Source organism: Phyllopteryx taeniolatus, chromosome 1, assembly GCF_024500385.1.
Source record: "Phyllopteryx taeniolatus isolate TA_2022b chromosome 1, UOR_Ptae_1.2, whole genome shotgun sequence".
NCBI lineage: Eukaryota > Metazoa > Chordata > Actinopteri > Syngnathiformes > Syngnathidae > Phyllopteryx > Phyllopteryx taeniolatus.
Window position 1 is genome coordinate 1,557,309 of NC_084502.1, and position 22,006 is coordinate 1,579,314.

At 43.9% G+C, this 22,006-nt stretch overlaps 4 protein-coding genes and 3 non-coding genes across 12 annotated transcripts; 3 read left to right on the plus strand and 4 right to left on the minus strand.

The window, feature by feature from the left end:
• Positions 1 to 552: 552 nt before the first annotated feature.
• si:dkey-109j17.5 (zinc finger BED domain-containing protein 4) lies at positions 553 to 6,293 on the minus strand. 2 transcript variants are annotated; one of them, XM_061786667.1, is made up of 5 exons: positions 6,009 to 6,293; positions 4,296 to 4,511; positions 2,976 to 3,235; positions 2,337 to 2,892; positions 553 to 1,686 (listed from the first exon to the last, which is right to left on the minus strand). In XM_061786667.1, the coding sequence occupies exons 1-5, from the start codon at positions 6,156 to 6,158 to the stop codon at positions 859 to 861; spliced, it is 2,010 nt and encodes a 669-aa protein (XP_061642651.1). In that variant the 5' UTR covers positions 6,159 to 6,293; the 3' UTR covers positions 553 to 858. The 2 variants fall into 2 exon arrangements, with proteins under 2 accessions (XP_061642651.1, XP_061642740.1); XM_061786756.1 differs by having other exon boundaries at positions 4,296 to 4,591; positions 6,009 to 6,145.
• A 1,167-nt stretch (positions 6,294 to 7,460) lies between these two features.
• On the minus strand, positions 7,461 to 10,035 carry ccdc115 (coiled-coil domain containing 115). 3 transcript variants are annotated; one of them, XM_061787468.1, is made up of 5 exons: positions 9,778 to 10,033; positions 9,082 to 9,185; positions 8,875 to 8,981; positions 8,578 to 8,769; positions 7,461 to 7,712 (listed from the first exon to the last, which is right to left on the minus strand). In XM_061787468.1, the coding sequence occupies exons 1-5, from the start codon at positions 9,880 to 9,882 to the stop codon at positions 7,585 to 7,587; spliced, it is 636 nt and encodes a 211-aa protein (XP_061643452.1). In that variant the 5' UTR covers positions 9,883 to 10,033; the 3' UTR covers positions 7,461 to 7,584. The 3 variants fall into 3 exon arrangements, 2 of the variants coding, with proteins under 2 accessions (XP_061643452.1, XP_061643541.1); XM_061787557.1 differs by having other exon boundaries at positions 9,082 to 9,210; positions 9,778 to 10,031; XR_009790464.1 differs by having other exon boundaries at positions 7,588 to 7,712; positions 8,474 to 8,769; positions 9,778 to 10,035.
• A 626-nt stretch (positions 10,036 to 10,661) lies between these two features.
• trnae-uuc (transfer RNA glutamic acid (anticodon UUC)) lies at positions 10,662 to 10,733 on the minus strand. Its single transcript has one exon. It is a non-coding gene; the product is annotated as a tRNA-Glu (tRNA).
• A 218-nt stretch (positions 10,734 to 10,951) lies between these two features.
• Positions 10,952 to 11,023, plus strand: trnah-gug (transfer RNA histidin (anticodon GUG)). Its single transcript has one exon. It is a non-coding gene; the product is annotated as a tRNA-His (tRNA).
• A 460-nt stretch (positions 11,024 to 11,483) lies between these two features.
• ebp (EBP cholestenol delta-isomerase) lies at positions 11,484 to 13,018 on the plus strand. The gene is made up of 5 exons (XM_061787339.1): positions 11,484 to 11,658; positions 11,763 to 12,060; positions 12,351 to 12,387; positions 12,470 to 12,600; positions 12,695 to 13,018. Exons 2-5 carry the CDS (start codon positions 11,766 to 11,768, stop codon positions 12,913 to 12,915), a joined length of 684 nt encoding a protein of 227 aa, XP_061643323.1. The 5' UTR covers positions 11,484 to 11,658; positions 11,763 to 11,765; the 3' UTR covers positions 12,916 to 13,018.
• Positions 13,019 to 13,066: 48 nt separating this feature from the next.
• Positions 13,067 to 13,139, plus strand: trnaf-gaa (transfer RNA phenylalanine (anticodon GAA)). Its single transcript has one exon. It is a non-coding gene; the product is annotated as a tRNA-Phe (tRNA).
• Positions 13,140 to 13,888: 749 nt separating this feature from the next.
• On the minus strand, positions 13,889 to 16,497 carry fkbpl (FKBP prolyl isomerase like). Of its 3 annotated transcripts, none has more exons than XM_061786887.1 (4): positions 16,404 to 16,497; positions 15,912 to 16,110; positions 15,566 to 15,828; positions 13,889 to 15,092 (listed from the first exon to the last, which is right to left on the minus strand). In XM_061786887.1, the coding sequence occupies exons 2-4, from the start codon at positions 16,078 to 16,080 to the stop codon at positions 14,448 to 14,450; spliced, it is 1,077 nt and encodes a 358-aa protein (XP_061642871.1). In that variant the 5' UTR covers positions 16,081 to 16,110; positions 16,404 to 16,497; the 3' UTR covers positions 13,889 to 14,447. The 3 variants fall into 3 exon arrangements, with proteins under 3 accessions (XP_061642871.1, XP_061642960.1, XP_061643054.1); XM_061786976.1 differs by lacking the exon at positions 16,404 to 16,497 and adding an exon at positions 16,308 to 16,399; XM_061787070.1 differs by lacking the exon at positions 16,404 to 16,497 and adding an exon at positions 16,272 to 16,380.
• Positions 16,498 to 22,006: the final 5,509 nt, after the last annotated feature.

A 22,006-nucleotide genomic window follows, 5' to 3' on the forward strand; every position in this document is an offset into this window, starting at 1 on the left:
GCCTTACACCCTAGAATCTGTGACTCCTTAAATACAAGAACACATGATGCCTTGAAGCGCCTACGACTCCTAATACCCTAGAACCTATGACATGTTCTAAAACCTACAGCACACTAGATACTAAAACTACGACACTTTACATGCAAGTACCCATGACACCTCCCACCCTATAATCAACGACACTTTAAATGCTAGAAGCTACGACACCTTGCACCGTAGAACCGATGAAACCTTTAACCTAGAAGCTACACCTTGCACTGAAGTACCTACGACACCTTAAACCTTACAACCAAAGACAATTTACATCCTAGAACCTACAACACCTTAATTCTTAGATCCTGTGACAACTTACACCTAAGAACCAACACCCCTTCAGCCAAGGACATCTTATACCCTAGACCCTACAGCATAGTCAACCCTTGATTTATACTTGAGAATTTAGAATACTATACACCCCATAGCCGCCAACATATGATTATTTAGTGAGAACTGAAAATCAGTCAAAAAGTTGCTTTATAATATGATGCCTATGCATTGTTCATTACTGTACAATAGGAAGTAAAGGTCATTTATTAAGTGCTTGTGATGAGGCATACACAGAGAAGCAAAATATTGATGTTAGTGGGTAATGCATTGTCATATAGGCAGTTTAAAAAATCAAGTACATAAACTTTTCGTTTTGATATATGTCAACTAACAAGGAATCATATGCAAAAGTGTTACGTTTAATGTTGTCATTGGTTTGATAATGGGTTCATTGTCTTGGGGGCTGGCTGGATAAAGATAGTGAGGATAAGTAACTCCCTTCATTCCTTAGCATGTGTTGTGATATTTTGTATAAGGCTGTAAACAGCGAGACTATGTCCATAATAATCTGTAATTAGCTTTGAGGTAGATTAGTGTCTCCAGGTTCTTTGGTAAGAAACGTCCTCTCTCGGGCCGCAGACAACGCTCGGCCTTGCTGAAGATGCTTTCCACGACGGTGCTACAAGCAGGTATGGTCAACGCCCTCTTGGCCACCTGGGCAAGGAGCGGGAAGTCAATTGCTTTACGTCGCCAGTAATGCAACGCTTCTTCATCCGTGGGTTCCTCTCGCAAGTAGATGGCTAGCTCCTGCTCCAGGCTCTTGGCCTGCATCATGGGTCTCTGTTTGATGAAAGAGAACAGCTTGCAGGGCCGAGCCAGCGATGACACGGGCGATGGCGCCGGGCCTGGAGACGCGCGGGAATGAACAAGTCGTTCTGCGTTGGAGTCCATGGAATATTTGGATAATTCTTCGAGAAGAACTTGTCTGTGCCACTCAGGGTCGCTGCTCCACGTGAGCTTGAACTGGGGGTCGAGGGTTGTGGCGGTGATATAGAGCGGGTCCTCCAGGATCGGGGCGAGTCGGCGCTCTGCGGCCTGGCTGAGGCTCGCCATGAGAGAGGGGCAATGGGGGGTGGACGTCTCCGAGAGATGCTTGCGTAAGCCCAGAACGCATGGGAGTGCCAGACTGATGGATACATGTCTGTCTGTCTGTGTGTCTGCCTGCCCTTCCCCACAAACCATGTCCCAGGCTTCCATGAAAGGCTCCAAAGTGTCAGCGAGCTCCCTGAGCAGTGCCGTCTCTGGAACGCCTAGCACCATTTCCCCAGGTCCGCTCATCTCCTCCAAAACGTCCACAGACTCCAGCAGCTGACGAAGCACCTGCATCCCAACACAGATAAACCGTTAGACAACAACCTCGCGATACAACATTTGATTGCATCTACCTCAAGATATCTGCCACAGTTTTACTGCTTTGGGGCGGAACAAGAAATTGTAGCAGCAGAACGGATTGATTTGAGGATTTTCTTCCTTGGCCATCTTGCTTCAATATCAATCAACATCAGTATGAATCCCTTGATTGCACTGCAAGGGGACATTCAATTCAGACTAGGACAGATGTTAGAGTGAGGCGACTATGCCTTGAGTTGGGGTCCAGGAGCAGTTAGGGGTTAGTGTCTTGCTCAAGGGCACATCGACAGTGTTCAGGAAGTGAACTAGACTCTCTGCAGCAGGGGTCACCATCATGGTACCCACAAACACAAGGTAGCCCCCTAAGAACCACATGGGTGGTCTACGGGCCTATTTGAAAATTGTTCACCAGTGACTGGACATTGTGATTTCCTAGGAATAACAATATGGTGTGAGAACAAGCAAGAATCCCTGACAATTACTACGTCCTCTTTTGACCTTAGCTACCTTACCCATTTTGTGTTTAAAATGAATTCATAAGTTGCAGATAGGAAGCAGGAAAATTATCCCTGCGATAACTTGGGTAACTGTTAGAGCAATTAGTCAGCTAATATTTATACCTTAAGCTGGGCGGCCCAGTCTCGACTCGGTGGCGATGCGCTTCCTTGGCCCCAAATCACCATTCCAGGACCTTCAAACACCTGACTCAATTTCTCCGGTGGAACCACCGTTGTGATGTAGCTATAGAAGCGACCGGCTTTGGCCAGCGCAGAAGCGAGCTGCGTGCAAGAATGCAAACCCTCTCTGACACATAGGCTGAGAGACCGAGAGAAGCAGTCCACACGACAGACACCGAGACCCCGCTCCCACGAGTCTTCCCATGCTTCCTCTCCAGCGTGACCGTTCCTAATGCTTCCCTCCGGGTGGTTACGGCTTTCGGCGTCGTCTTCGTCATCCTCCTCTTGGCAGAAACCGGGGAGACAGCATGGCTTCACGGTGGTCGTAGCGAGAAGCGGGTCAGCGACCACACGGAAGGCTCTTCCGGACACACCGTGAGAGTGACACACTTCGTCAAAATCGGAAAGAACCCGATTGCCAGTGAGGGGAAGGCACGCCAGGAGAGCTGAGCGCATCTGCCACTCCAACGACAGAAAGTGGCAGGTGACACCAAGGTAACTAAAGAAAGAGAGGTCAACTCATAAGCCTCGGATAAAACCAACGATCACGGTGCTAGTATTGTTTGTGTTTGCCGTCCTTACCCTAACGTGGCTGCGGATGAGGCCCTCCAGACATCCAGGCTGAGGCTGAGGGCGTGTGCTGAAGCCAGGGCCTGACGGATAGTCAGCTGGGCCTGGTAGGTGTAGGCCGGGAGGAGCTGGTTCTGGATGTAGTACTGGGGATCCGGGGTGTAACGTGGCTCCAGAAACTGAAGCAGCACTCTGAAGCCGCAGTTTTCAACCATGGAAACTGGCTGCAGGTCGTGAACGATCATTTTAGCGATTGCCTCACTTATCATCACCTGTGGTTATATTCATGCGAAAAAAAAGGTCAGTTATTTGTCTGGCCCTCCGTGGAGCCCTGGCCTCTGTTATCTACAGTCCACTACCTACTCTTCAAGCCAACACCATCTTTCGAATCCTGTTTATCTCTCCCCTTTTTGTCAGTTAAATGTGGTTGTTAGACATCTATCATTCATTTAAATTGGATGGTAATTATACTGTATCGTCTTTTAATTTTTTTAAACACAGTATGTCCTTTTTAAGCCTTCGGTGGCTGGAATACCACCCACCCGTTCGTCGCTGGGCTTTTCCACGCCGCAATAACGGGGCACGCTAAAGCGGCCACGCCGGTGCGAAGTCACTATCCACATGCTGGCGGTCACATTGGACACCCCCCCCCCTTACGCTTCCATTTTCCCTCTGTGACGTACGCGCACTCATGGCTGACAATGAGGCGCTCTAAAGAGGCCACGCGATCTGACAATCCAAAGGGAAGATACATTTTCCAGGTGTACGCGTAGCTAGTGAACTAACTGCACGTAGCAACTGCGCCGGATAACCGCTGATGCGCTTAAGTTCTTATATAATGGGGGAGGGGCAACTTATGCTGGACTCCAACATGTGTCACACGGCACGACCGAAGAACCCGGAAACTGAAGTGGTGAAACACCATTTAACACTTTATCGCCTCAATTCAGTACTGGATAGTTCTCGATCTTTGCACGTTTTCAGGAATTATCTTGTACAGTTTGTCTGTACTTAGAACAAATCTCTCAATTCACTTCAACAAAAATCCGACGTGTGCTGTCTTTTTGTTTCTCTCAAGCCCTACTTTAACCACTATGTGACTTCACTTCTATCAGCAATGGGACGAGTTCTGTTTCTTAGGACCTTAAAAGAGAATGCACTTTCAGTTTAGTCGGACCTGTTACAATGACAATAAGGACATTGTTATTCATATTGGGTGGCCAAAAATAACATCTGCATTTCTTTCCATCCTCTACTGGTTAGTCACAGCAAGCCAAGTTCGACTTAATGGCGGAGCTGTGGCTCTAAATGTGCTGATGTGCCGTAGCCCACCTGACGTGGATCGTGCTTGTCAAACTTGCTTAATCCTCCTGCTCCTCCGTCCAGGGTCCCCAGCCCTCCAGCACCTCCCACTCGGGCGCCCATAGGGAGAGCGTAGCGGCCATTCCCTCCGTTGGGCGCCAAAGTGTGCATGGCCGCAGAGGGGTAGCCTTCTCTCTTCATGTCCTTCCTTTTGACAAAGTCATCATACATGGCCTGGTGCTTGCGCTGCACGGGAGCCACAACAGCGTTACTGCGCTGACTGCAGGACCACACGGGGATCATTGCAGAATTGGAGGACAATTCAGCTAACAACATTTTGGAAAAACGAAACATTTAGTTTTTGCTTTTTTCCTTCAAGAAACACAGATAATAAGCAGTCATATAATTTGATTCGCCCAGTTCAACCATCAACATTACACTTTTTTTTTTTTTTTTTTTGCAGAGATCTTATTTGTTATATCATAAATTTTTCTGCGTTTGGGACAACTCTTAACAGATAAACAGGCATCTAAAAAACAAAACAAAAAAATATTGCTGAAAAAAAGATTTTTTTGTAAAAAAAAATATATATATTTTATTCCATTCATTTTCTATACCTACATGTCCCCCCACACGTTTACAGTTCAGTTCCTTTTTGACATGTCGTAACACGTTTTTCTGCGCTGCGTTCCCATCAATCACATACGGAGATGACACAAACGTATGCTGAAAACATTTGGAGCAAAACAGCCTGCAAGAGGCAGAAAACCTTGCGTGGAGTTTTCCAAACAAGCAATGTCAGAAAAGCTTACACTTTGATAATGTAGCCAATTCATAATAAATTAGGAGGTGACGGTAAGGGATAATGCGGAACGATTGGATCGTTATTGTCGAAATTACATCACCCACAGCTGTTTTGGTATTTTAATACACTGTTTGTATCAATAAGTAACAAGTGTGACCTGTGAGGCCGCAAGTTGAGAATGAGTGAGCTGAACTATTTATCCATTTGCATTAACTTATTCTGTTTGTGAAAACTGCGGATTTCGGAATTAGTGACCCTCGTATCACGTGTTGAGCGGTGTGCTCCAGATTTCAAACGTGGACCTGACACTCGAGTTTTGGGAACAACCGGGCTTGTGTTTCATTCAAAACATGTCGGAAAAAGTTTTCCTAAACCCAAGCTGATGTTCACCAATGCCTAGTTTTGCTTGAAACCCATTTTTTGGCGGCTTTCATGGATGACTGATGTAATTAGAAAAAAGAAAAAAAATCACATTTGGAAGGCTGAAATCAGAAGAGTTGGACTTTCTAAAATGATTTTAAAAAATGGATCAGAACCTTCTAACTTCCTTTTCATTTTGTTTCCTATAAGCGTGCTGGCAAGAGAAAGGTTTTCCTGAATTTTTGCGCTCAGTGTTGCCATTGGACATTTAATTATCTGGCCTTGCATTCTTGTCATTACCGCAATCCAGATTTGACAGTTTGATTATTTAGTACTTTGGCCACTATGGAGAGGAGCAATTGAGTGCCAGAGGATGATCTTTAAGATCAGAAAAGTTGTCTTACGCTTGAAAAATTTGACCCCCCCCACCTGGCCTCCCAACCCCCAGCGCGTCACCCTCCTCTTCTGAAGTAATGGCTATACGCCCCTGGGCGGACGGAGGCCGGGGTGGGCAGAAAATGTCCTCCAGTTCGGGAATGACCATCTTCTTCGTTCGCGTTGCGTTTTGGGGGAATTACCTTAAGATGCGTGACGAAGTTGGACGTGACGCTGCGCTTGGCCTGGATTCTTGTGCCACACGCCTTGCAGTTGGATTCGATTTTGCCATTCTCGCCCTCGAACACAATATGAAAGTAATCCAAAATAGACACCTTGGAAACGGACGCCATGGGCGCAAACACTCCCGGCAGTCTGCGCCCCAATCCCAAATCGAGTTACGCGATCAAGGACGACGATGATGATGAGGATGATGAGGATGATGACGGGCTTGATGATGAGAGCGGTCCTTCGCCGGCGTGTTTACATCCCGGCCCCCCGGTCACGCAAATTAAAAAAAAAAAACATATATATATATATATGTAAGTATTTACATATATATAAAAAGGGGTGCAACAAAAAGACACAAACGCAGGAAATGGATCGCTTACACATCCGGCAAGCAAACGGAAGCGACTGCGGATGTGACCGGCAGCACAACCGCGAGGGGACGCAGGAGCCGAGAGCGCGCGCGTGCGCGATTGCGGAACAGGAAGTCCACGCAAGTGTCATTTCCGGTTGGCGCTTGAACCGATGCGCCGTCCCTTGACGTCACTCAGCGAGTTTCAGACAATATCGTCTGCTGTGTTGTACTCCGACTACAACTCGTACTGCTACTATGCCGCACAACTGTCAAAATCACGAACTGTGGCAGCAGCCGCCATGCATGCTGTAAATTCACTCATTCGTTCAATAAATAAATGTTTAAAAACAAACAGTTCTTAAAGATTAAATGCCAGTGTAATCTGCCAAAACAAATACAACTAAAGGCACTTGTCAGGGACAGTTTGCAGTTTTAAAACCTCAAGCAAGATTTCCATGTAGCCTCACTTCGCTAAAAAAAAACACTTCGACAAAATAGCAGTGCTTGCAGTAGTCAGCTAGCATTAGGAATTCAACAAGCCGACGTTAACCACGGCCGCTACGTTGGTAGCATGATTCACTCATCATAACTTGTGAACTATAGCAATAAATGTTACCGGTTTGGCGTTTTGGAATGTACAATTGTGCTAGCAGTAGTCAGCTAGCATTAGCAATTCAACACGCCGACGTTAACCACGGCCGCTACGTTGGTAGCATGATTCACTCATCATAAAATGTGAACTATAGCAATAAATGTTACCGGTTTGGCGTTTTGGAATGTACAATTGTGCTAGCAGTAGTCAGCTAGCATTAGCAATTCAACAAGCCGACGTTAACCACGGCCGCTACGTTCGTAGCATGATTCACTCATCATAAAGTGTTAACTATAGCAATAAATGTTACCAGTTTGGCGTTTTGGAATGTACAATCAATTACTCAGCTTCCGCTTGCTAGTCTTATGCCCAGTTGTTAGCAAACGAGAAACAGGCATTTATTTTATTTTCCGGAGGTGAATATTCCAAAATAGTTTCAGCAAAGCTCCTGAAGCTTGAATCAAGGCAACTAGACTCGTCTTGATTTTACAATTATTATTTTGTATGTTCCCCCCACCGCAGATTTTATTAAGCACAGTCAACAACACATTTACAATGAAGGATGACTCATAAATCAAGAACAACCAAATGATTATTTTCATCTTCAGCGTCCTGGTCTGTCATCCTTTGTCCTCTTTCTCTCATCTTTCTCTCGAAAGCAGCGCTTTAGCTCTTGCCTGGTGTTTAAAATGAGCACTTGAAGAGTTGCAATCTCGGCAGACAGCTCAATGACTTAAAAAAAATAAAATAAAAAAAAAAAAGAGAGAGCACAAAGAATGGGCTTTCATTAGTCGTCCGCAGTGTAATCTACTACTTGACACATTCGAAGGCTGTACATCATCAGCGGATAATAATTACTATAAGAATAATGTAATAAATTCATTCATGTAATGAAAATTTCATTGGTTTACATGATCAGCTGATAATGGCTAGGCATTTTATTTTATTTGTTTTTTTTATTTTGTTTAAATATGTCATTTTTGTTTTGTTATAGAAAGCAGAGCGGTTGTATCAGTCTTGGAAACATGAATATATATATATTTTTTTTCCATACAACAGTTTTCATTTTCCATACCTGGAAATTTATGAAATCAAATTCCATACTTTCAATTTTGCGCAGGAACCCTGGTTCTAGAGCACAGGTGTCAAACTCAAGGCCCGGGAGCCAAATCTGGCCCGCAAAGTCATTTCATGAGGCCAGCGAATGCAAATCATCTTTGTCAACTTCCATGATTATTGCTCAAATTCTCATAAAATCATAACAATAAATAGTATCGTTGAGACATTGCAAGCATTTTCTGTTTACGGTAACTTGAACAATAGTTGAACAAACTATTATCCTTGACTTCTGATTTCAAAACTAGGTATCCATCAATTTGTTGCGTGTATGGAATAATGAGGTGACTAAACATTTGTATGGTTTCACAGTCAACGGCCCTCTGAGGGCAACCGTGACTACAATGTGGCCCGCGACAAAAATGAGTTTGACACACCTGTTCTAGAGGGAGCGCACACAAAAAATGCATGTGGATGTAGACAGCTGAGGAAGGCATTTTCTTCTACTTGAACAAATTCGATTTGGACTTTGGTTCATCACCTTGCTTGAATGACAACTGGGCTTGTTTCAGGGATTGTGGCACCAAAATACCAAACCAATGAAGTGGGTTTCGCTGAGGATTCTGTTCACTTTTTGAGGCTGGAAGGTCTTCAGGTGATGTTTTACGACTTAATTCTTCAACTGCTTCCTTTTCACCGCTAACGTTTTTAGGTTTTATTCTTCTTCTGATGCCTGTGGGAGGGGGGGGGGGGGGGGGGGGGGGGGGGGACAAATCTAAAATGAAGAAAATGGTGTGAAAAGATACGACATACATTTTAAAATGGACCATAGTCCTACCTTCCTCTTGTGGGCCAATGTCTTCAACAGGTGCATTGGTGTAATGACACTCTCTATTATACTTTGGGGACTCACTGCAGAACTCGACATTTTCGTGAGCAAGTGTTCTGTACACACAAAGTCAAATCACTACCAATGGAAAAAACAGTCGTCCTTTTTGAATAAGTGAGAAATCATTTAATATCTAAATCATACTGGATTTCTCACCTTACACGAACAGAGACCAGTGGCTTTATCTCACTTGCATACTGAAGAGCTGACACTTGCTTGTTCCCCATGGAATATCGCGCCTTGGAAATGAAGAACCATCCCTGCAGAGAGCAGGAAATGGTGAGACTGCATGACACATGCGGAACAAAAGGAACACATTACAAACAAAAACTAGAGCAATATGCTGCCTACAATTACTGGTGCAGATAATGAATTGAACCTGCCTTGAGGATAAAAGACAGATATGACATGGTGGGGGAAAGCAGTGCGTACATATAACGTGCACACACAATGCTAACTTGTGGCCACAAAATACTCATTCGTGTCCCCGAAATACTGTGTGCATGAAATACTCATTTGTGGGTGTCATATCGTTCCTATAAACAACCTGGACGTCTCGGTAACCAAATGGAGCGCACCTTCGATAGAACATGCAGTACGCGACGTCCTTAGGGTAAAGCTTTTATTATTTATTTGTTTGTTTGTTATTTATATAAAGGCCAGACTGTCTAATATATAAATGTTCTCTACACCTGCCGTACAAATTCTAGAGAAGGTGCGCTCGATTTGTTTGACCCAACTGCCGAGCACGGAGCCACCGCTTCTCAATGAGCATTTTCTGCGCAGTGTATAATCTCCACTGTGGCCACAATTCCCATTAAATAGAAAACAAAGCTATCTTTGCGTCGCTACCTGCTCGATGAGGGAGTTGAGACGGGCTCGTTTTTCCTCCAGTAATTCCATCTGGTCCATGAAAGCAAGCATCTTTTCATCCAGTAATTGAGCAGATTCGTCCATATCTTTTTAAAAAAAAAAAAACTGGATTCTCGTTAAGTCTTATCTACCGTCTTTGGATTCTCGAGCACAAAACAGACAAATTTACTACGAGGGCACTAAACTACCGCAATGCGTCACGTGACAGTATATCACGTGCTGTATGCTCTGTCACGTGATATTGTATCGTAAATTCGATTGGTTTTTAACTAGCTGTCCAACGCAGAGAGTTCTACGCACAGACAAGTCCTGTACGATGCCTCATTGAGTGAGTTGGCTCCTTACTGCAAGACGTCACGCGTCTGCCATATTTCATGTGGCACATATTCCCTGTAAACCAACGCCAAGTAAATTGACTGAGCTTCAGAAAGCCACTTTCTTTTAAAAAAAAAATAGAACCTGTAACCGTTAGCCAAAAAAACCGGTGAATAACATTCGCAAAATTATGTTATGTTGGTTAATTACAATCAGAAGTCATTGTCATCTTAACGCTTATCTGAAATCTATATCTGCGGATATCAAGGAACAGACGGTGGCATAACTATTTTTCCACTTTCTGAAATTACAAACAATTGCAAAAAATCTGTTATATAATAATTGACGAGTAACAAATAACAATTACAATATATATATATATATATATATATATATATATATATATATATATTGGCTGGCATCCAGTTCAGGGTCTACCACGCATAGGCTCCAGCACTCCCGCGACTTGTGAGGATAAGCGGGTCAGAGAATGAATGGATGGACGCAAAACATCCAAAAAGAGCCCTTAAAAAAGCCAAAAGGGACCGTTCCCATACCGGGAGTCGAACCCGGGCCGCCTGGGTGAAAACCAGGAATCCTAACCGCTAGACCATATGGGACCTACTGACAAGAAATACACACTGACGTTATATCTACTTCAGTCAAGGTATCAGCTCAATGAATGTGAAGAACGAACAGATGAATGTACCGCGTCAACTACGTACTGACGAAAATAGTATATTAGTAAGTTTTATTTATTTAAATAAAAAAAATTCTGTTTCTGATTTAGTTTTATAATGTCAAATTTCTGATGAACGTTTATGTCACCCGGTAGCTCGCCGTGATCGTATAGTGGTTAGTACTCTGCGTTGTGGCCGCAGCAACCCCGGTTCGAATCCGGGTCACGGCAGGGTGAAAGTCCCTGACACGGCTTGGGCGGCTGTCTTTTTCTTGCGTTGTTCTGGTATCATTTAATCGTAAGTATCTTAACAATTTCATTGTTACACATTTTCGTCCCACTCAGATGTGTCCGTTTCATTGTTGTACGTTATGCACGTTACCTTTGGGATAGCTCGTATTTCAATGCATTCACTTTCACAAGTTGACTATAATACATTTACCTGGTGGAACCGAATGAATTTTTTTTTCGGGTTGTTTGTTTTGTTTTGTTTTTTACGCGTCGCAAATGTACAGCACTTTCGTGGCATTGACTGATGTCTTTTCTGATTGGCGTGTTCCATCGATGACGTTCATGTTCCGAGACGACGAACCAATCGGCTAGCCAGTATGTATCACGTGCTATGTGGCCCAACGAAGGGAGCAGTCTGATTGGTCAGCCGCGGGCTCTGCGTGTTTGAGATTATTATTAGTTTTTTTTTTTTTTTTAACACGCTGCACATGGCAGCTTCCTTAAACTGCAGCATTTCTTCTCAAATTTAGCCTTCTCAAGTCTTTGCTCTTCGTCACGAGTAAGAGCAAAAGACGCATTTGAAACGCGAAACCTAATTTTGTCTGCCAGTGTCATCACAATCAATCAGCTCGAAGGTAAATCCTACTCATTGATGAAGTTCGCTATCATAACGTGCAACACAAGTGAGTGACGTCCGCGTGCAAGCTATTGAGTTCCCTTCTTCCCTTGTTCAAAACAGGTGATGGAAGCCGCCTCAGCCTCCTCCGCGCCTCTTCATCCCTACTGGCCCAGGGATCTTGTCATCCCCGCGTATGTGGCCAACGATCGATCCATGGCGGAGATCCTGACGTTCCTCTTCTCTGCGTCCTCCGCGTTCCTGCTCGGGACCTGGATGATCGCCGGCCGGCTGGGCACCCCGCGGCGCCTGGCCGTGTGCTGGTTCGCCCTTTGTGGCTTCATCCACAGTGTGGTTGAGGGCTGGTTCTCTCTCTACTACGATGTTATTCCAGGAGATCAAAGCTTCCTGTCGCAGTTGTGTGAGTCCAAAGACGTGTTTTCGCTACTCACAAAATGTCGGGCAACATTCACCGCAGATGTTTGAGCCATCAATTCAGCAATCCGTTCGCACGAATGCCCACTTCAACGCCTTTCTGTGACTCTTCCAGTCTCTCTGTTTCTGTATTTCTGTATAGTGCACTTGTAAATGTATTTACTGACGGGATCTTCTTGTTTCCAAAGTTTTGCTAAACGTTGATACGGTAACAAGCATTTTTTTTTTGTGCATAATTTGTCATGTCAAAAATGTGTTTTTGGATCTTTCTCGCAGGGAAAGAGTACTCTAAAGCGGACAGTCGCTATGTAATGTGAGTTTGTGATCGCACGCAAATCAAATGTCTGCACGGAGATGTACCGATTGACTCCAAACAAGCTTTCTTGTGTGTGCAGAGCTGATAACTTCACTGTGTGTATGGAGACGGTGACCGCGTGGTTGTGGGGACCGTTCAGCTTTTGGGCTGCGTTTGCCTTCTTAACGAACAAGCCCTACAGATTTGTCCTGCAGCTCATTCTTTCACTCGGTGAGAACACTCAAGCGCTCGTTTGTGGTATTGCGTTGCGCCCGTTTCCTGTTGTGTATGTCTGACAGGCCCACACTGTGCCATCCTCTTCCAGGCCAGCTGTATGGAGCTGTGCTGTACTTCTTCTTGGAGCACAGAGAGGGCTACACTCACAGTGAGCTGGGACACCCCATCTACTTCTGGTTCTACTTTGTGTTCATGAACGTTCTGTGGGTCGTCATACCGCTGATGCTCATTGCGGACGCCTGGCGACAGTTGTCAGCCGCCCAGACGCGTTCCGATGGGAGAAAGTCTCACAAGTCGAAGAGCCGATAAGACGAGAAAGCGCACCAAAGACACGTGACGATGCAAAACGGTCGGTCCCGTTTGATTGCAATGTTTGTAATGTGTGTCTTTCAATAAAACGATTCACAACGAATTTTGTTTTAAATTTAATTGTAGATGTTAAAGCAGAATTTCATCATGTGCCGAAATAGCTCAGTTGGGAGAGCGTTAGACTGAAGATCTAAAGGTCCCTGGTTCGATCCCGGGTTTCGGCATTTTGCGCCTCGTAATCAGCTGATCATGTGCGACACCTAGTGGTCGTTCGTGAGATATACGCGCCAATCGGGAAGTCGGACGCTCAAAACCAACAGACGACAGCCACTTCTCAACAAATTCGAACAGCACCAAAAGCTGAAGTTAGGTAGGGCGATTAAAAAATGTAAACTCTTACTATAGAGCTGCACCGCACACACTCGGAGTGAAACACTTCATGATTTTCTTACAACACGTATAATTTTGATTATAGTTTACAGCAAACAAAATCCAAATTTCACCATATCTCGGCAGTAGAATATTCCGTGACAATCATTTAAGAATAAAATTGAATTAATTTTGAATGTAGAAATTAGGTAGACACTTGCACTAAAAGTATTTGCCAGAGTACTTGATACATTTATAAAATGTGTGAGGACTGAAATAAATGAACTTTTCTACCATCGGCAAATTTAAAAGATGGACCTGTAAATTATTTTGGCACCTCAGCAACACAACTCAGTTTTATTTATAGAGCACTTTAAAAACAACCACAGCTGAAACGAAGGGCTGTACATAAATACAAAAATTAACATAAAATAGCAAAGAAATAAAAAAACAATAAATTAAAAAACCACATCACAAGGACAAGAGTCTCATGCTGTGTTGAAAACCAGGGCATACAAAAGCGTTTCAAGGTGGGTTTGAAAAGTCCACAGTGAGGCAAAATTGTAAAATTTGCAAAATTGAGGCAAAAATCACTGAGGCAAAATTTTCATTATGCAAAACATTTTATTTTGAATGCGGTTCAAATAAAACCAAGGGATTTCAGAACCGCACAGCCATTAAACAAAACGGCAATAAAACGACAATTGTGCTCATTTAGTCATCATTCATATTCCCCCCTAAAATTTCTGCCACGGTATGTAAACCTATGCACACAACTGTATGTGCTCCCTCTTTCGTGTTCCAGTTAAGAGGCGAGCGGCAGAATTTTGATCCAACTGGAGATGTTTGAGGGAGGACTGGCTGCCTCCAAAGTCAAGTGCATTACAGTAATCCATCGGAGATGACACAAAGGGCTGCTGGCTGAGGTGAAAAAAGACGGCCTTAAACTACCGCACCTATCTGCCGAAGCAATTCGCCAAACATACAGCAGCTGTCTTATGTCCGTACAATACCCCACTAATTCTGTAAAATTTGCACCTCATGAATAACACATTCCTCTTCTGAAAACATGAACATGAAAACAAAGGTGCTGCCGACAATGGAGAAGCACGCAAAACAACCATCATCGTTGGTATTACAGTATTAAGATGCTTGACTGCATTCTAGCTAAACATTTTACTAAGTCTCTGTCCCAACTGGGCATTGGACTGCTTCTCTCGACTTGTGATGTCTTTCAGCGCCTTTGCGGCGGCCGTGGATTCCGGCTCCAGCTTGAGGAGTTCTCCGAAGGCCAGCCGGGCCTCCTCCAGCTCGTTCACCATCTGGCAGGCTCGGCCGAGTCGGTACCAAGCTTTAGCGCCACCGGGTTCCAGCAGTGTGGCCTTCGCAGCACTCTCTTTCGCCCGCACCGGCTGCTTCAGTTTGAGCTGGCACAATGACAAGTTGGAGTGAAGTTCCGCTTTCATGCTGCGCACTTGACGAACGGTGGGGCAGCTCGGTCCATCTTCGGAGGTTGTCGCGCTTCGTTCTTCCATTTGGTGCTCTTTTCCGTCCGCCTCGCAGCCCTGAAGGGCGACGACGAGTTTGAGGGCGCGACTGTAGCTGTCCGACGCTCCCCACAAGTCTCCGCTTCTGAACCTCTGGCCTCCTCTCTCCTTATGGGACCGCACCCACTCCCATTTTTCACCAGGTGACATCTGCCAGGATTCCTTCCCCGGCGTGAAAGCCTGGAGTTCCACGGTGGCACGTATTTCCTGCATGGGCTGCGAAGCGCACACATCCACTCCATTTGCTGGCGTGAGGCGTATCTGAGTAGCAAGACAAAAATGTTAGACTGGCATTGCACGTGTGAGAAGAAATAATGCTAGCGTGCGGTGAGATTGGCCATTTTTTGTCATGTCAAAATGCACTTTCCACGTCCTTTTGAATTGTTTCTATTTTTCTGGGGGTGAAAAAAAAAAGCTTGAGTTTTTCGTGAACGCACTCCTATAGTATAAAGATAAATCAATATCAAGATATCTTGCATGAATAGCGATATGAAAATGTTGTCCATATCCTTCAGCCCTCGTCGTTGTCGCCAATTACCCCAAAATGGGACCAGCTTGTTCAAGAGGAACATGTTGCAGGGCTCCCACTAATTACAACTACATTCAGCATAACAGTGAGTTGTACATTTTTATTGTTGTCGTTTCTGTGCAGGTCCATCAAAATACTGATATATGGGAAACCGGTCTGCTCTACCGAATCCTACGCAGTGGCGACGACGATGTTATTGCCGTACCTCACATGAGTCTCCTGCTCTCATGGCCTCCACGCAGGCTTCTGTGACATCACAATGACCTTCCCCAAGTCTCAGCGTGGTCCAGTCACCCAGCTCCAGCTGGAGAACCGAGTCCAGCCGGCGCTGTGGAAAGCATACAGCTCCTTGCTGGGTCTCATCTCCTTTTGCAGATGCCGGTTTTACGGCTCGACACGTGCCATCTTTGAGGCACAAGCGGACACGACACAGTGAACCCAACCTTGGCTTGTAAGCGGCCGACGGCGCTAGAAGAAAAGAAGAAGGAAAAAAAAAAAACAGATGCTCGACTACTTTCCGCAAAACTGAAAGAAACGCATCGTGCGGGCACCTTCTCCTGGATTAAAAACTTTCCGTTGGCTCCCCGAGTGCGTCAGCGTCTTCTGGACCGCCCAGAGGCCTCTGGGACACACCGAAACCCAAGAGGTGACGTCAACCCCATCGTGATGATCAGCTGCGGCGACACACTGCGGCGCTTCGAGAACTTGAACCGGATCCATCCCTCCGGCGAGGACACCCTAGCTGAGATTCTGGAAAAGACAGAAAATGCACAATCCTTAGTTTTCTACCATGGGAAAGTCGTTTGAAACATCTCAATGATAACCCAATCCTCCAAACCAAACAGATATCGGCCGCCATTGCCTTTCGTTTGAAAATTGCAAGCACGGGGACAACATGAAAACGCGCTAACCGCTCCATCGCCGAGCTGGAGGGCGGACGTGCTTACTTGCTCGGCTTAGCCCACCGCAAATACAACGCACACATACGGACTTGGCGTTCTTCTACAAAATGTAGAAGGTGCGCAACTGAAATAATTTCTTACCCATTAAAAAAAAAGCAATCCTCTCCTTGGCTTCTATTACTTGTTCGCTGTTGCTTTTCCGGTGACACACTCAGGATACTGCCACCTGTCGGTGAGGTTTAGCACTGATATAAACACAAGCCCTGCTTTCCATTCGAGCTCGGAAGTTGGAATTTCGGCGTTCCTCGTCGGACGTTTCAAAATGGAACGCTATTTTCTGTGAATCTTTGTGGCACAAATATGATTCCAAAGAAGTTGAATTTTTTGCACTCGGAAAGTCGGGGAATTCACATTTTTTTTACCCTCACTACCCCGAGTTGGCGTTCAAAGATTGCTGCCGCGAGTGTAAACAGTAAATAGAAGCTCCTGTAATAATTCAATTCTGTATAGTTATAGTATAGTCACACTAAATCGGCCGATTTACATGGTATTATTGCTGGAGTGCTAAAGACCCTTTTCATGGGGTAAATGCGAGCTACGGTGCAGCCTGTGCTAATGTTTATGTTTAAAAGTCAAGTATTTTGTGGCAGTGAATGACGTCTGCACATTCTGAATATTGTTTTAAACGATCAATCTTTTTTTTTTTTTTTTTACAACGACCATGGCATATCCCCAATCTGGATTGAACAGAATTTATGATTCAAATTTTATTCCAAAATATTTGTGATTTAAAAAAAATAAGAAACTACAACTATCAGTGATCTATTAAATACAATGGTTAACAAGTGAATTCTGAGTCCTTGCTGCTTTTACATTGTTGAAATCAAGCGTTGCCGGTCACTAATTGTTCATCAGTGCAAATTGTTCTTGTGTCTCTGATGTGTAGATTTATTATCCACGTATTATTTGGAGGCTTTTATTTTGAAGGTAGCTTTCGTGGCTAGTATACACAAAATTAGGGGCGGCTCGCTTGACTTGTTTCCGAGTGGAGGCTGCCTTGACCCCAGTTTGTTCTTGAGAACACACCATGCAGGTACAAACTGCATCAGCACACTGCACTCACCACTGTGGCGAAGCGGGTTATGGCGGAGGACAAGCACATCACAGCAGGTTAGGGAAAAAACATGATAAAAGTAACAAAAGTGATGTGTATAATGCAATGCTTGATAGCCAATTATTCATGTCTTGTAGAGAGCTTGGAGGAGAATGCTCCCTGCATCCCGTCACCATCTCCTGCCATGCCTGTAAATGAAGGCTTTAGTAGGGACCAGATGCTGTTCCTTATTGATCTGAGGGGCATCATGAAGTTGTCTTCCCCTGTGGTTGGCGCATCAGCGAGGGTGAAAGTAAGAGCAGAGACCAGACCGGAGAAGCTTGGACCTTGGGGCGTCACCCTGCCTCTTGCTCCAGCACCAACACGGCAGGCAGGAGCAAGATGAAGCTTTCCAATTCCTCCGTGAGTCCAAGGAGGCCAGTCTGAGGCGACACGAAAACTTTCTGGATCAACTGAAGTCAGCCCAGCAAAGGTTTGAGGCCCTGATGAGTTCAATTGATAACACTTTTTATAGTTTACATTTTATATTTACACTTTTGCACAATGTTCACGGCCTTACTACCTGGAGAAACTTTGTTTTGCCCAATTAGCATCTTTTGTAGTTTGTTTTTTTTGGGAATATTTTATTGAACTACATTACATGTCTACTTGGAGTCATGATCATTACAAAATATAAGGTAGTAGTATCAATATAAATCATTATTATATGGGACAGTAAATACATTTATATGTATATACAGTGTTTTTATACATTGTTTTGTTTGTTGTCGTCGATAATTTTTCTTTTCACTCATGTCCAAGATACTGCTGTTACTGATGTAATCGTTTGTATTATCGCATTAGCGTATATAGGAATAAAGATGTATATATTATTTCTAACTTGTATTAATATAGTACTATGTTGATGTTCTATAAAGTAATAGTTATTTAGTATTATAAGGAAGTAGAGAGAGATCTCAGGGAAACTGTTTTGGTTGACCATGGTGAGCACTTAGGATGCGCTCACACGCCGATGTACAATAGCTGGGGGCAAACCGGCATGCCTACGTGGCGGCCATGTTGGGGAGGTCGACGTTCCCATCAAAGGCAACGCATGGACATTGAAATTCAGTCGTAACTTAATAATTTTGCAACCGATTTTCATGGGGTTCACTTGTTTTGTCAATGCCAAAGCGTGTGCTATTAATAAATATCTGAAGAAAATATATATTTTTTTCTTTACCTATTAATGGCCAGTTTCCAGTTCCCCGCTGGTTTTATTTTATTTCGTAAAATGGCTTTTCTATGTGTGTATTATGTGCATTTTTTATTGTATAATAAAAAAAATAAAATGGAAAAAAATGTTTCCATGTCGTAGTAATTAGGTGTTGAACGCAACTGTATGCAGTACAACGTGCTGGCATCCGTGGTCTTTTGGCATGCCTCACTCAGAATACGCTGACGACTTTGACCCTCCTAGCTTAGTATGACCACAGACATGCAGCTCAAACTAGGCCTGTCATATCTACCGGTTCATATCTGTGTTGTTCTGCTTCCTTTTCCCGATTGGCCAACAACTTTACCGCCATCTTCTGAAATGGAGTGTGGATTTGGATAATATTTACGGTGGCCCCAAAGCGCAAATCACAACAGCAAACAACTACACACAACAGCAAGTTTAAAAAAAAAAAAGAATAAAAAAAAAAACGGCAAATAACTAATCGCAACAACAACAAACAAATAAGTGACGTTGGGTAGTCGAGGTGGCTGACAGATTGGCTGTCTGTCTGTGTCAATTTTAAATAGGAAAAAAGATATGATACAACTTTTGCTGACCTTGTTTTCTTTTTTATTAAATGCATTTGTAGATTCAAATGTACAGGGTATAAAACATACATGGACCAGGCAGTGACTCAAAGTGCTAAAAAGGGCTAGTTTGTGCATTCTTCAATATTTAGAAAAGATAAGTTCAAAAAAACGTCCACATTAGACAACAAAAAATCCATGACATGGCATCCTGAAATATCACTCTCTCAGAATCCATAAATTGAATCTGTATTAAATAAAGGACCCAATTGCACTAAAGGTCTGGGTTGTACAGAGAGATTATTCTGTGAGTCAGAGATATTAGATTTTTGTTTTAGTTTTGTTGAAATGTTGAAACAATTCACGTTTGCGTCTATTTAAACTCAACCTGAGACTGCTGAGGTGTGTAGCGGGTCAATGTTTACATTTACCTAACCACTATTTTTTAGAAACACAGAAGTGTTGAGTGCCAGTTCGCTCAGAGAAATGACTTGTTTTTATGAAGTGGGATAAAGTTGGTATTGGTAAGCGAAAACAATTAAGGTGACACAGGAAAGCCCTGTCGAATCCCCCCGTTCCATCAAAGCAATCCTAAGTACGTGTGATGTCAAGCAACCGAAACTTCATCTCGACATTCCAGTTCATCTCATTTCGTTCAGAAATCGTACGTACATCTGAATCAGCAAGGAGTTGTAAAGCTAGGCACACAAACGACGACAAACGCTCCCTAGACTCGATCCGGAAGCTTGTTGTGGGACATTTCCTGCAGGTCCATAAGTGACCAACTTGCGCAAGACAAGATTTTGATATGTTTCATACATCACACAGCCCTGTGATGTCACACAACCTCCTTGAGCCGAGCGATGTCACATAAGATGCTTCATTCGCTCTAATGACACGAGCTTTTTCATCCGCAAGGAATGCGTCTGAATGCCACTGCTGATTCGCGGCAGAGTGCCCGTCGTCCGTGCCTCTGAGAATATTCATTGGGAGTGGTTGGGCACCTCGTCATAATCTAAATGGATCTGTTACCGTACGGAATTAGGAGTCAGCTTGAGTGCATTTCACGTGCGGTGCTGTTGTCACAGCCAGGCGACATCACCAAATTTTTAGAAGCGCATCTGAGTCAAATGATACAATTTGGAGGCCCCGACCAAACAGATATCAAGGAGGTTGCCTTTCGATATCAAGAGCAATGGGGTAAGTCTTTTTATGATTGAGCTACGTAATACAAATAATCAGTAAATATGGAAACGTGCCGACTAGATGTCCAGCAAAGAGGAGAAACAAAGCTAGATTCTGTTTTAAAGCTGACCCTTACCATATGACTATGGTTAGTTCTATGGGGTCCAAACACTTGATTTTCAAGGTTTTGGTGCACATTTCACTGAAACCTTGATTGTGTGACGCCAGCATGATGCCTCTATTTGTAGGATGGTATGAAAAGGGTTTACATCAACTTTCGACCTGGAAAAACAGGTTATATTCGTGGGAAATATTTGCCGACAATACTTATAATCAGATGCTATGCACATAAGGTGTGTAATTCTTTATTGTCCTTTGTAGAGAGCGACTTCTTGATGACCATCAGCAGACAAAGAGAAATCGCAGAGATGGGAGTCAGATTGTCTGCATCCTCTCTGTCCATTTCCAGATCATTAACTCTGTTTGGGGCTGAGAAACTCTCAGTACCAGTGTCACTGCCATATGAAGAGATCCCTCTATCTGGTACTGTGGAAATATGTGGATCATCGCAGAGAAAGAAGTCACAACAGGCTGTTACAATCAGGATCCCAAGTCAAAAGGAGACAAAATCGGCTAAAAAGTTTCCGGGACCCGTCGTCGTACAGCTGCCGATGAAGCCTTCTTCCCAGGGGACAAAAGCAAAAGTAGCGTGTAGTGAATACTCAAAGGAGGAGAGGAAAGCACTGCAGACCTTCAAACATCCCCAGCTAGCCGTCTCGCCCAACTCCCCGCAGAAAGCCTCTCCACAAAAGAAGCCCAAGCCGAAAAAGATGCCCAAAACAAACAGTGACAATTTCACCTGCTCACTGGAAGACTGCTTGTATCATAAATCCAAAGATCAGTCTGATCAGGACAAGAAATTAGAGCCAATCAGAACTGGTACAGCTACAACAGTCCATAAGTATCGGGGTGTTAAAAAACCTGAGGTAGGCCCTGGATCTGAGATAAGAGTCCCATACAGACCCAAAGGAGGGATGATTTTTGATCCAGAACTCATGCCACTGAGTCCTAAGGTATAGTCCGCGACTATGATGTGTAGAATGTTTCTTCATTTAAATTTACCTCCCGGTTGCTTATTCTGATCAAATAAAGTGAGGGTGAGAACCAACTCTTAATGGTCTATAATTGATCTAAAAGTAAAGGAGGAGTAACGACAGAAACTAATCTGCAAATAAAATGTGGAACAGTGGATGAAGGGGAATGCTGAAATCTTATTGTCAGTAAGGTGTTCACAAGTTTACATGTACATAGTATATTTTTCAAATGTTGTATGTACTTAGCTTCTCTCCCCCACCCCGCCCACCCCAAAAAAGTATATATATATATATATATATATATATATATATTTATATATATCCAGCAACATTTGTGGCTCACGCGCATTTGGGCCAATCATAAGGCTGAAAATGTAACATCAGCTGAATGTTCTATAATTGTGCGCATTGCAAGTGGCACTCGCGCCTGACATTGAAACTGCATGAAATGAAAGCAGCGATTACAAGACGATAACAGTGGTGCTGTATTAGCTTTTCGTACATGAGACAATACCGCACATTGCCAGCCAAACAAAAAAGCTCACTTTTCCTCATGCACACGCAAA